The following is a 12,034-nucleotide window of genomic DNA, read 5'->3' on the forward strand; positions in this document are numbered from 1 at the left end:
CCTGCTGCAGGCAACTGGGTGGGGAGGGACAGTGGTAAATTGAAGAGAGCTTGCTGCATCTAAGTGGGCCACTTCTGGGGCACCTGGGTGGCTCGGTCAGTTAAGCGTCCAACTCTTGGTTTCTGCTCAGATCGTGATCTTACAGTTTGGTTCATGAGTTGGAGTCCTGCATCGGGCTCCCTGCTGACAGTATGGAGCCTTCTTGGAATTCTGTCTCTCCTTATCTGCCCCTACCTTGTTCACGCTGTCTCCGTTTCTCTCAAATAAAAAATAAATGGGCCACTTTTACTCAGTCTAGCCAATTGTCACACAGAAATGCAGACGGTGACATCAGATTTTGTAATTTTTTAAGAGAGGCCAAAATCTGATTTTTATTTGTATCTTATTTGTATCCACTCACTTTTAAAAAATGTTTGACAACTAGGAGCACCTGGGTGGTGGCTCAGTGGTTGAGCATCTAACTTCACCTCCGGTCATGATCTTGCGATTCACAAGTTCAAGCCCTTTGTCAGGCTCTGTGCTGACAGCTCAGAGCATGGAGCCTGCTTCGGATTCTGTGTCTCCCTCTCCCTCTCTGCCCTTCCCCTGCTCATGCCCTGTCTCTCTGAAAAATAAATGGTAAAAAAAAAAAAATATTTGACAACTCACATTTTTTTTTAAATAAAGGGAAGGCCAGATGAGACCTATTTTTTTGCTCTTGCAAACCATCAGTTTATCTTCAGGTATAAATTCTTCTTCTCAGGAGTTTAAAGTGAGAAGAAAGGAAAGCAGATGTTAGGTACCAGAGGTGTTTGGCAGGAAGAGCTGTTTTGAGATATAAGAACACTGAGCACACCTGAAAATTGAGGAACTGTTTAGAGGAGACATTGATAATGTTTTCACTGAATCTCGTATTGTACCTGCTCCTTTGTCACTGAGGGTCAGTGGTTCTGTGAAGGGTGGGAGCAGCTGAGGAGTGAGAGGAGGATGAGGAGTGGAATGAACGCCCATCTTTTATTTGCCTCTAGCTGGGAAAATCCTTAGGAAGATAGTCAGTAGTGACCCTTTGTATGTTTTCAAGTTCTCAGAAAGTAGTAGGACATAGATTTTCACACTTACAGGTATATAAACTAGCTTAAAATGCAAATTTCTAGACCCCATTCCTATAGATTCCCATTCAGGAGGTGGAGATGGGGCCTGGGACTCTATTTTTCTTTTTAATTTTTATTTATTTTTGAGAGAGAGAGAGAGAGAGAGAGAGAGAGAGAGAGAGAGAGAGAGAGAGAAAGAGGGCAGAGAAAGAGGGAAAGAGAATCCCAAGCAGGCTCCATGCCATTAGCATGGAGCCTGATGTGGGGCTTGAACTCACAAACTGTGAGATCATGACCTGAGCCAAAGTCAAAGTCAGACACTTAACTGGCTGAGCCACCCAGGGGCCCCTGGAACTCTATTTTAACAAGCAGCCTACTGATGTTAAGGAAAGTGAGTGCACAGTGGAGTCAAAGCTGAGGCCACACTCCCGCTCAGTTCCTTCACTAAGTGATCTTGGGCCATTCAGTCTCTGTGAAACCAAATTTCCTGGTTGGAATAATGGGCCTGTATCATCACTACCCTGTAGGATGGTGAGAGCAGAGTTAGAAGATGATTAGAGATAATGCAGAGTCCTGGCTCCAAGCTGTGGCGCTGGTGCAGGCTAGCCAGGCTCAAATTCCTGTGTGGCCACTTTCTAGCCAAGTGGCTTGAGGCAAGCTATTTAACTGCTCTGTACCTTGGTTTCCTTGGTATGTAAATAATAATAGTACCTACTTCATAGGGTTTTTACTAGGATTAAGTGATTTTATACATGCGAAGCATTTATAACTTCAGCTATTACAGTTATATAAGGAATGTAGCAGCGTGTCTTAATAAATGTACCTTTGCTTTTCCTTAGGCCCCCTAACTATGGGTAACAAATAGGTTGCTGCTCACTTCAAATGTCGCTTCCCTATGAGACATTCCTGGGGTCCACTTTTTATTACTTGACTCTTATTCCTTTATAGTTACATCCTCCAGGGCAGGGAGCATGTCTCTCCATTTTTATATCCTAGTACTTTGCACAGTGCTTAGCATAGAGCAAACAGATTGAATGATGGTGCCAGCCAGTCTGAAAATGACTTAAGGCTGGGAATGAAGTGGTTGCCTTCCAAATACCTACGGAAGGATGATCTGGAAGAAAAACCTTTTATTAACCTTCTGTGTGCCAGGCAATCACGTGAGGTAGGTCATGTTATTATTATTGCTCTTGTAGTGACAAAGTTAAGTCTTTGAAACTCACTTGTGTGATGTCACTTAACTAGCAGTGGATAGAGGCAGGGTTGGACTTAGTTATTTGACCCCAAGTCAGGTGTTCTTCCCACTGCACCTCAAGTATCTGGGATTGTGGTTTTTCTGTCTCAATGCAGAGTTTGTAGAAAAATTCTAGGGGTACCTAATTATAGTCCTTTCTCTGGAGAGTCCTACTCTTGAGATAGTTGTCTATAATTTGTTAGAACTGGGTTTTTGAGTAACTTGTCATTGGTGGTAGATGCTATCTGAACAGTTTCATTTTCTAAACATGCAGTTTCTTATTGGACTTTGCCACTGATGGACCTGAGAACTGGCAAAACAGCCTCTCAGCCCCCTTCTCTGCTCCATGCTTCCTGGGTATTTCCTGTAACTGGAGTGTCTTCGCCCTGTCCAGCCGGACTAACTGAGGTATCAGACTGAGAGCACAGGTGATAACCTAGAGTTGCTCTTAGGGCCCTGGGAGAACAGTGTCCCGCAGGAAGTCAGCCATGCAGAGTGCTCCAGTCTGAGCTTCCGGTGTAAAGAGTTAGCCTGTGCCTTAGCATCTCAGGCCCCTCGATTATTCCCTGATCTGATAGACTTGGCCTAGTGAGAGCAGGTGGGAGGAAGGATGATGAGTTGGCATCTCAGTTCTTCTGACTGAATGGGCCTCTTAGCAGTGCTTGAGGTTCTTAGCAGTGCCTGTCCAAGATGCCTGAACTCCTAGGCTACTTTTGAGAATAGCAGCTGTCTACGGCCATACCACCCTGAATGTGCCTGATCTCATCTGATCTCGGAAGCTAAGCAGGGTCGGGCCTGGTTAGTACTTGGATGGGAGAATAGCAGCTGCGATCTTGCAGAAATGTGATCAAGAGTCCTTGCCATGGGCCTTGTAACAATTTTGATTCACTCCTCTCTGTTACTTCTTCACAGGCTTTTCCTCTGGGCCCAAGCAAAAGTCAGTCATCTGTGTTTTTCTTTCTTAATAAGGTGGCTCTGTGTTCTCATATTCAACTACATAAAAGCATTTCTGAGTAGTTGGGTCCACCCTCCTTAGGTCAGAAATATGGGGAAAGAAAGAATATATTTTGTATCATGTTATTTTAATATCTTTCCATTTCTGGTCTTTCCACAAATCTTCTACCCTTTCCCCGAGGACCTGCCCTGGAGCTGCTAGAGCATGTCTAGTGTTGTTTTGATGGGTTGTGATGGTTATTGTGACCATTGTTACCATGGGCACAGTTGAAAGCTGATGCTTAACAAGTTGATTCCTTGTAGTACAGCGCTCCCTGAGGACCCTGAGAACTGGCCTGGGAAAGCTTCCAGAGGCTGCCTCTTCTCTCCATTCTTTCTGTCGCACACACAGTGATATGCCAGGCACTTAACTTGGCATGGGGCTGGGGCAAATAAAGAAAAGCTTGTGAGAGCCAGTGTGCACAGCCTGGTGGCATGATTGACTTCTCCTCATTATCATCATCACCATCATCACCAACATTATGCTGTAAACTTAGGTTTATAAAGATTTTTTTCCCCCAACAGGTAGAGAAGGCTTTTCTTTACTTTATGAAGGATAAAAGTGAGTCTCAAGTTTGGTTTTCTTTTTTCAAAAGCATCTGTAGTCTTCACATTGGAGGGATGTTTCATTATTATCACCTGATGTCTGTGGGCTCTTTCCTCCCTTTCGAACTCCCACTTTACCTGCTCCAACATCAATAAAACCACAACCGTGAGAGCCTCCATGAAATTAAAGAAATGAGAGGAAGTGCATTTCATGTTGAAATTAGGAAATAACAAGGAATGATAACAAGAATAAGGGTTTGGCTTATTTTTGCCATTGAGACCAGTTGCTTACCTGCACCAAGGTAATAAGTAAGATGGTCTCCAGGATTAAGGTCTTCAGTGGCTGTAAATAAATATGTTAAAAAATTTTTTTTCTAAATCCAAGTTAGTTAACATATAGTATAATAATGGCCTCAGGAGGGGAATTTAGCAATTCATATGACACCCAGTGCTCATCCCAACAGTGTCCCCCTTCCCCATTTAAGTCATCCCCCCACCCAACACCCCTCCAGCAACCCTCAGTTTGTTCTGTGTATTTAAGAGTCTCTTATGGTTTGCCTCACTCTCTCTTTTTTATCTTATTTTTCCTTCCCTTCTTCTATATCCATGTGTTGGGTTTCTTAAATTCCACATATGAGTGAAATCATGTGATATTTGTCTTTCTCTAATTTTGCTTGCATAATACCCTTCAGGTCCATCCACATTGTTGCAGTTGACAAGATTTCATTCTTTTTGATTGCCAAATAATATTCCATCTCTCACACACACACACACACACACACACACACAACACACCACATCTTCTTTATGCATTCATCTTTATCCATTTGGGCTCTTCCCATCCTTTGGTTATTGTTGATGGTGCTGCTATAAATATTGGGGTACATGTGCCCACTTCAAATCAGCATTTTTGTATCCTTTTGATAAATACCTAGTAGTGTAATTGCTGGGTTGTAGGGTAGTTCTATTTTTAATTTTTTAAGGAACCTCCATACTGTTTTCCAGAGTGGCTGCAACAGTTCGCATTCCCACCAACAGTGCAAAAGGGTTCTTCTTTCTCTGCATCCTCACCAACATCTATTGTTGCTTGAGTTGTTAATGTTAGCCATTCTGAGAGATGTGAGGTGGTATCTCATTGTGGTTTTGATTTGGATTTCCCTAATGATGAGTGACATTGAGCATCTTTTCATGGTTCTGTTTGCCATCTGGATGTAAATAAATATGCTTAACTTTCACATCCAAATATACTTCATTTTGGTCTGTGTGATGGGAATGCCAATCAGAGTGAGAATGGCTGTTCAGCATCCATGAAGGGGCGCTAGTTCAGGCCAGAATGTACATTCACATTGGAGATATGCTTGGTGTTATCAGTTGCATTCTCTCTCACATCCACTCTTCAAGGCAATTAAAAAAAAAGTTTATTTCCCCTTAAGTTTTATTTTAACAGCTATATTAACATATAACTCACATACTCACATAAAATTCACACATTTCACTTGTTCTAGTATGTTCAGAGTTGTGCAACCGTCACCACTACCTAATTGCAGTACTTTTTTTCACCCTCAAAAGAAGCCCACACTCTTTGCAATCATTCCCAAGTCTGCCATTCTCAGCCCAACTTAGGCAATCACTAATTTACTTTCTGTCTCTATGGATTAGCCTATTCTGGAAGTTTTGTAAAATTGGCCCCAGGGTTCATGCATGTTATAGAACGTATCCATATTTCTCATTCCTTTTTATGTCTGAATAATATTTCATTGTACGGATGTAACATATTTTGTATATGTATTCATTCATTGATGGACATTTGGATTTGTTTCTACTTTCTGGCTACTATGAATAATGCTGTTATGAACATTTGTGTACAGGTATTTGTGTGGACACAATATTTTATTTCTCTTGGATATAAATCTAGGAGTGGATCATGCTGGATCATATGGTAACTCTGTGTATAACTTTTTGAGGAATTGCCAAACTGTTTCCAAAATGGCTACATCATTATATGTTCTCACCAGCAATGAATGAAGGTTGCAGTTTCTCCACTGCCTCACTAAAGTTTTTTTTTAAATTTTTTAATTACAATTTTTTTTAACATTTTATTTTTGAGAGAGAGAGAGAAATAGAGTATGAGCAGGGGAGATGCAGAGAGAGAGGGAGACACAGAATCTGAAGCAGGTTCCAGGCTGTGAGCTGTCAGCACAGAACCTGACACGTGGCTCAAACCCATGAACTGTGAGATCATGACCTGAGCTGAAGTTGGATGCTTAACCAACTGAGCCACCCAGGTGCCCCTTAATTTTTTAATTTTTATTTTTTTTTTATTTTTACAGATATCTTTATTGCATATACTCTCCCTATTAGACTCAAGATTCTGGGGCTTGTAGTGGATAGAGCCAGATAAAATGCACGGTCTACTCTAGCACTGTGTAAACAATCAGTGAATATAATGTCCTGTGATATCACCTAAACTGTTTTAGTGAACAAATGTTCTACTATAGCAGGGATCAGGAAACCATGGCCCATGGCCCACTGTTTTACTGAAACATAATCATACATGCCTATTAATTTACATACAATCAGTGACTATTTTCATATTATATAATAAGAGTCCAACAATTGGAACAGAGACTGTATGATCCATATAGCCTAAGATATTTATTATTTGGGCCTTACAGAAAAATTTACCTACCCCTCTTCTAGATACAAATTAGTATTCTGAGAAAAAAAAATGGGAAGGAGTTCCACCATTAAATAAACCCAAGAAGTGGCATATCTCTTCATGAAAATTTAAATTTTATGCTAATAAGAAAAAAATCTAGAGTTCTGCATAAGTATAAACATACATATACATGTACAAGCTCACACATTTATATCAACTTGATTTTACACCATTACTTTAAGACTTTTAAAATTTAAATACAAGTTAGTTAACATATAGTATAATAATGATTTCAGGAATAGACTTTAGTGATTCATCACTTACATACAGCCCCCAGTGCTCATCCCAACAAGTGTCCTCCTTAATGCCTCTCATCCATGTCGCCCATCCCCCCACCCAACACCCCACCAGCAACCCTCAGTTTGTTCTCTGTATTTAAGAGTCTCTTATGGTTTGTCTCCCTCTCTGTTTTTATTTTATTTTTGCTTCCCTTCCCTTATCTGTTTTGTATCTTAAAGTCCTCATATGAGTGAAGTCATATGATATTTGTCTTTCTGACTGACTTACTTCACGTAGCATAATGCACTCTAGTTCCATCCACATTGTTGCAAATGGCAAGATTTCATTCTCTTTTGATTGCCAAATATTCCATTGTATATATATACCACATCTTCTTTATACAATCACCTATCAGTGGAAATTTGGGTCTTTCCATAATTTGGCTATTGTCTGTAGTGCTGCTATAAATATTGGGGTGCATGGGCCCCTTCGAATGAACACTCCTATATCCCTTGGATAGATCCTTAGCAGTGCAATTGCTGGGTTGTAGGGTAGTTCTATTTTTAATTTTTTTGAGGAACTTCCATACTGTTTTCCAGAGTGGCTGCACCAGAGTTGCATTCCTACCCACAGTGCAAAAGGGTTCCTTTTTCTTTGCATCCTCACCAAAATCTGTTGTTGCCTGAGTTGTTAATGTTAGCCATTCTGAGAGATGTGAGGTGGTATCTCATTGTGGCTTTGACTTGTATTTCCTGGATGATGAGTAATGTTGAGCATTTTTTCATGTGTCTATTAGCCATCTAGATGTCTTCTTTGGAGAAGTGTCTATTCATGTCTTTTGCCCATTTCTTCACTGCATTATTTGTTTTTTGAGTATTGAATTTAATAAGTTCTTTACAGATTTTGGATGCTAACCCTTTATCTGATATGTTATTTGCAAATATCTTCTCCCATTCCATCGATGCCTCTTAGTTTTGCTGATTGTTTCCTTCACTGTGCAGAAGCTTTTTATTTTGATGAGGTCCCAATAGTTCATTTTTGCTTTTGTTTCCCTTGCCTCCAGAGATGTGTCAAGTAAAATGTTGCTGCAGCCAAGGTCAAAGGGGTTGTTACCTGTTTTCTCCTCTAGGATTTTGATGGCTTCCTGTCTTTCATCCATTTTCAGTTTATTTTTTGAGTTTAGGTCTTTCATCTATTTTGAATTTATTTTTGTATATGGTGTAAGAAAGTGGTCCAGGTTCATTCTTCTGCATGTCACTGTCCAGTTTTCCCAGCACTATTTGCAGAAGAGAATGTCTTTTTCCCATTGGAAATTCTTTCCTGCCTTGTCAAAGATTAGTTGGCCGTATGTTTGTGGGTCCATTTCTGGGTTCTCTATTCTTTTCTATTGATCTATGTGTTTGTGCCAGTTCCACGCTGTCTTGATGATTACAACTTTGTAATACAACTTGAAGTCCAGAATTATGATGCCTCCAGCTTTGTTTTTCTTTTTCAACATTACTTTGACTATTCATGGTCTTTTCTGGTTCTATACAAATTTGAGAATTGTTTGTTCTAGCTCTGTGAAAAATGCTATTGTTACTTTGATGGGGATTACATTGAATATGTAGATTGCTTTGGGCAGTATTGACATTTTAACAATATTTGTTCTTCCAATCCATAAACAGGGAATATTTTCCCATTTTTTTGTGTATGTGTGTCTTCTTCAGTTTCTTTCATAAGCTTTCTATAGTTTTCTGTGTATAGATTTTTCACCTCTTTGGTTAGCTTTATTTCTAGTTATTTTATGGTTTTTTTGTGCAATTGTAAATGGAATAAATTCCTTGATTTCTGCTGTTTCATTATTGGCATATAGAAGTGCAACTGATTTCTGTGCATTGATTTTAGGTCCTGCAACTTTGCTGAATTCATATATCAGTTCTAGCAGTTTTTTGGTGGAGTTTTTGGGTTTTCCACATAGAGTATCATGTTGTCTGTGAAGAGTAACGTTTGACTTCCTCCTTGCCAATTTGGATGCCTTTTATTTCTTTTTGTTGTCTAATTGTTGAGGCTAGGATTTCCAATACTATTTTAAATAAGGGTGAGAGTAGACATCCATGTGTTCCTGACCTTGGGGGGAAAGCTCTCATTCTTTCCCCATTGAGGATGATCTTAGCGGTGGGTCTTTCATATCTGATTTCAGGATCTTGAGCTATGATCCTTCTATCCCTACTTTCTTGAGGGTTTTTATCAAGAAAGGATGCTATATTTTGTCAATGCTTTTTCTGCATGCTAACATTTGTTTTTATCTGTCTGATTATAACCATCCTGGTGGGTGTGAAGTGCAATACCTTAATGTAGTTTTGATTTCTATTTTCCTGATGACTAGTGATGTTGAATATTGTTTCATGAGCTTATTGGCCAATTTTACATCTTTGGAGAAATGTCTATTCAAATCCTTTGTTTAATTTTTTTTTAAGTTTATTTATTTTGGAAGAGAGAGAGAGAGAGAGAGCATGGGAGGGGCAGAGAGCGAGAATCCCAAGCAGACCACTCATTGTCAGTGAAGATCCTGCGGTGGGACTTGATCTGTGAGATCATGACCTGAGCTGAAATCAAGAGTTGGATGCTTAGCTGTCTCTCAGACACACTCAGAGGACACTCAGGTGCCCTCCTTTGTCTACTTCTTAGTTGGTTTATTTGTCTTTAAATTATTGAATTGGAAGTATTCTTTATATATTCTAGATACAAGCCTCTTAGCAGATACATGATTTGCAAATAATATCCCCTATTCATGGGTGTCTTTTATTTATTTAAAATATTTTTAAATGTTTATTTATTTTTGAGAGAGAGAACGAACAAACATGAGAGAATCCCAAGCAGGTTCTACGCTGTCAGTGCTGAGCCCAGTGTGGGGCTCAGACTCCTGAACTGTGAGATCATGACCTGAGCCAAAACCAAGAGTCAGACAGATACTTAACTGACTGAGCCATCCAGGTGCCCCTCACTTCCAGTATTTATAAGTAAAATTGATTTTAAAAATATTACTCTGTATCCTGAAAACTTGCTTGACTTTATATGTTAGCTTATGAGTACTTTAGTGGAATACTTTGGATCTTCTATGTATAAGATTATACCATCTGCAAATAAGAGATAATTCTACTTTTCCTTTTCCAGTCTGGATGTACTCCTAAGTTATAACTTTTTTCTTTCTTTTATTATTTCAGCATAAAACAATATTCCCTAAAGGATAATGATATATTAGCTAACTCTGTATGATATATGAATGGATATATTTTACTTTGTCAGTACTCAAATACCATAACATATATTATTTTTAATGGATATTAGAAAAAATGTGATAGCTCATAATTTTATGGTGTTGGTTCATATGCTACTTTATCAGAATATTCTTCCTGAACATTCTATTTAAAATAACAGATCTTCAGGGCACCTGGGTGACTCAGTCAGTTAAGCATCCAGCTTCAGCTCAGGTCATGATTATATGGTTGGTGAGTTTGAGCCCTACATCAGTCTCTATGCTAACAGCTCCGAGACTAAAGGCTGCTTTGGTTTCTGTGTCTCCTTCTTTCTCTGCCCCTCCCCTGCCCATGCTCTCTCTCTTAAAAACAAATAAACATTAAAAAGATATTTTAGTAACATCTTCTTGGGGGGGACGCCTGGGTGACTCGGTTGAGGGTCTGACTCTTGATTTTGGGTCAGGTCTTACCATTTCTGTGTTTGAGCCCCACATTGGGCTCTGCACCGACAGTGTGGATCCTCCTTGGAATTCTCTCCCTCTTTTATCTCTGCCCCTCCCCTGCTTGCTTGCTCTCTCTCTGCCTCTCAAAATAAACATTTTTAAAAAGTTAAAAAAATTAAAATAACATCTTCTTTACGCTCCTTCTACCTTGCTTCATTTTCTTCTTCATCCCACCTATCATCACCATACATTATACACAAATGTACACTGATGTATCACACACGTGTGACACGTGCAGGTTTATTGTCTGTTTCTCCCCACTAAGATGTAAGCTCCCTGAGAGCAGAGACTTCGTTTAATTCTTTGCTGGATGGCAGTGCCTAGGACATGGGTGCTCAGTAAATATTTGTATTTGTTGACTAAATGACTAGATGATTAATTGTATAGAATAAGGTTAAACATTTTGAGATAAGCAAGTCAGTTTCAGGTTGATTCTAGAAAAATACTGATTAAATAGTTCAGGGGGTATGCAAATTAGATGGAATTTGTAAAAGATCTATGGCACGCTAGAAGTTTGGGACTCTCTAAGAAACAAGAAGACATAGGATGGAGATAGAGTTTTGTCATTTTCTGTGAAGTGATAAGTTATCTGTTAGCTCATAGACTCATTCCCTAATTCAGATCAGGGGTCCCTTGAGGCTCCTAAGCTATAACACATGGAATTAAATATATGTGGGAAAGTGGTTCCTACCACTCACCACACAAGCCCTCCTGGCAGTTTTGGAGGTCATCTGGAAATGTTTGAGGTGCTTTTGGCTGCCCATGGAAACTTGGCTTCTAAGCCTTGTCTTCTTTGCAGGGCTCTGAGTTTTCAGAAAGCCGAAATGACCATGACTGCCAACAAGAATTCCAGCATCACCCACGGAGCTGGAGGCACTAAGGCCCCTCGGGGGACTCTGAGCAGGTGAGCAGGGGAGCACTGAGGGCGGAATGGGGCTCAATGGAGGGTAGCATCAAGGGGTGGCCATATGGCTTTGATCCAAAATGTAAATGATTATCATCATGACTCCGATGACCAGCCAGGTGAATGATCTGTGCCCAGCTCATGCTGACAATGAAGCAAAAGCCATCTCTAATATATATGCTATTTTCCAGTTCTGTAAGTGTTCATAGGAGAGAGCAAACAGGGACCCTAAAACAGGCTTTGATTTTTACTGTTGGAGGAGCGTAGGGCTCTAGGAATGGAGCCAGCAAGAAGCAGCTGATGCTCTCCTGGCTGTATCCTTTTCCTAAGATGGGGACAGCTTGGGGGCTATGCCTGAGCTGGGCTAAGCTGTAGTGAGGTAGGTTGACCACATTGGGGTTAGGGGTGGAGAAGCAGTTATACTTATTAATACAAGTTCCAAGCACAAGTCCAGGTTCTGGGCTGTAAACAAAGCAGCTTGGGAGTTTTAGTCAGTGTAAGCTATAATCCACTTTCCTGGTTTTGTTTTCTTTCTAAAGTGGAAATGTAGAACCATAGAAAAACCACAGGTTTTGAATTCATATACAATTGGCTTCACGTCCAAGTT

At 40.0% G+C, this 12,034-nt stretch overlaps 1 protein-coding gene across 2 annotated transcripts in view; it reads left to right on the forward strand.

The window, feature by feature from the left end:
- ST5 (suppression of tumorigenicity 5) overlaps window positions 1-12,034 on the forward strand; it is a 158,988-nt gene that overhangs the window by 95,545 nt on the left and 51,409 nt on the right. For both annotated transcript variants that reach the window (XM_029957736.1, XM_029957737.1), the window contains one exon: window positions 11,323-11,427. In XM_029957736.1, the coding sequence (XP_029813596.1) occupies window positions 11,348-11,427 (80 nt within the window). In that variant the 5' untranslated portion in view covers window positions 11,323-11,347. The remainder of the gene's footprint in view (window positions 1-11,322; window positions 11,428-12,034) is intronic.

The sequence above is a fragment of the Suricata suricatta genome, chromosome 11 (assembly GCF_006229205.1).
Source record: "Suricata suricatta isolate VVHF042 chromosome 11, meerkat_22Aug2017_6uvM2_HiC, whole genome shotgun sequence".
NCBI classification, from domain to species: domain Eukaryota; kingdom Metazoa; phylum Chordata; class Mammalia; order Carnivora; family Herpestidae; genus Suricata; species Suricata suricatta.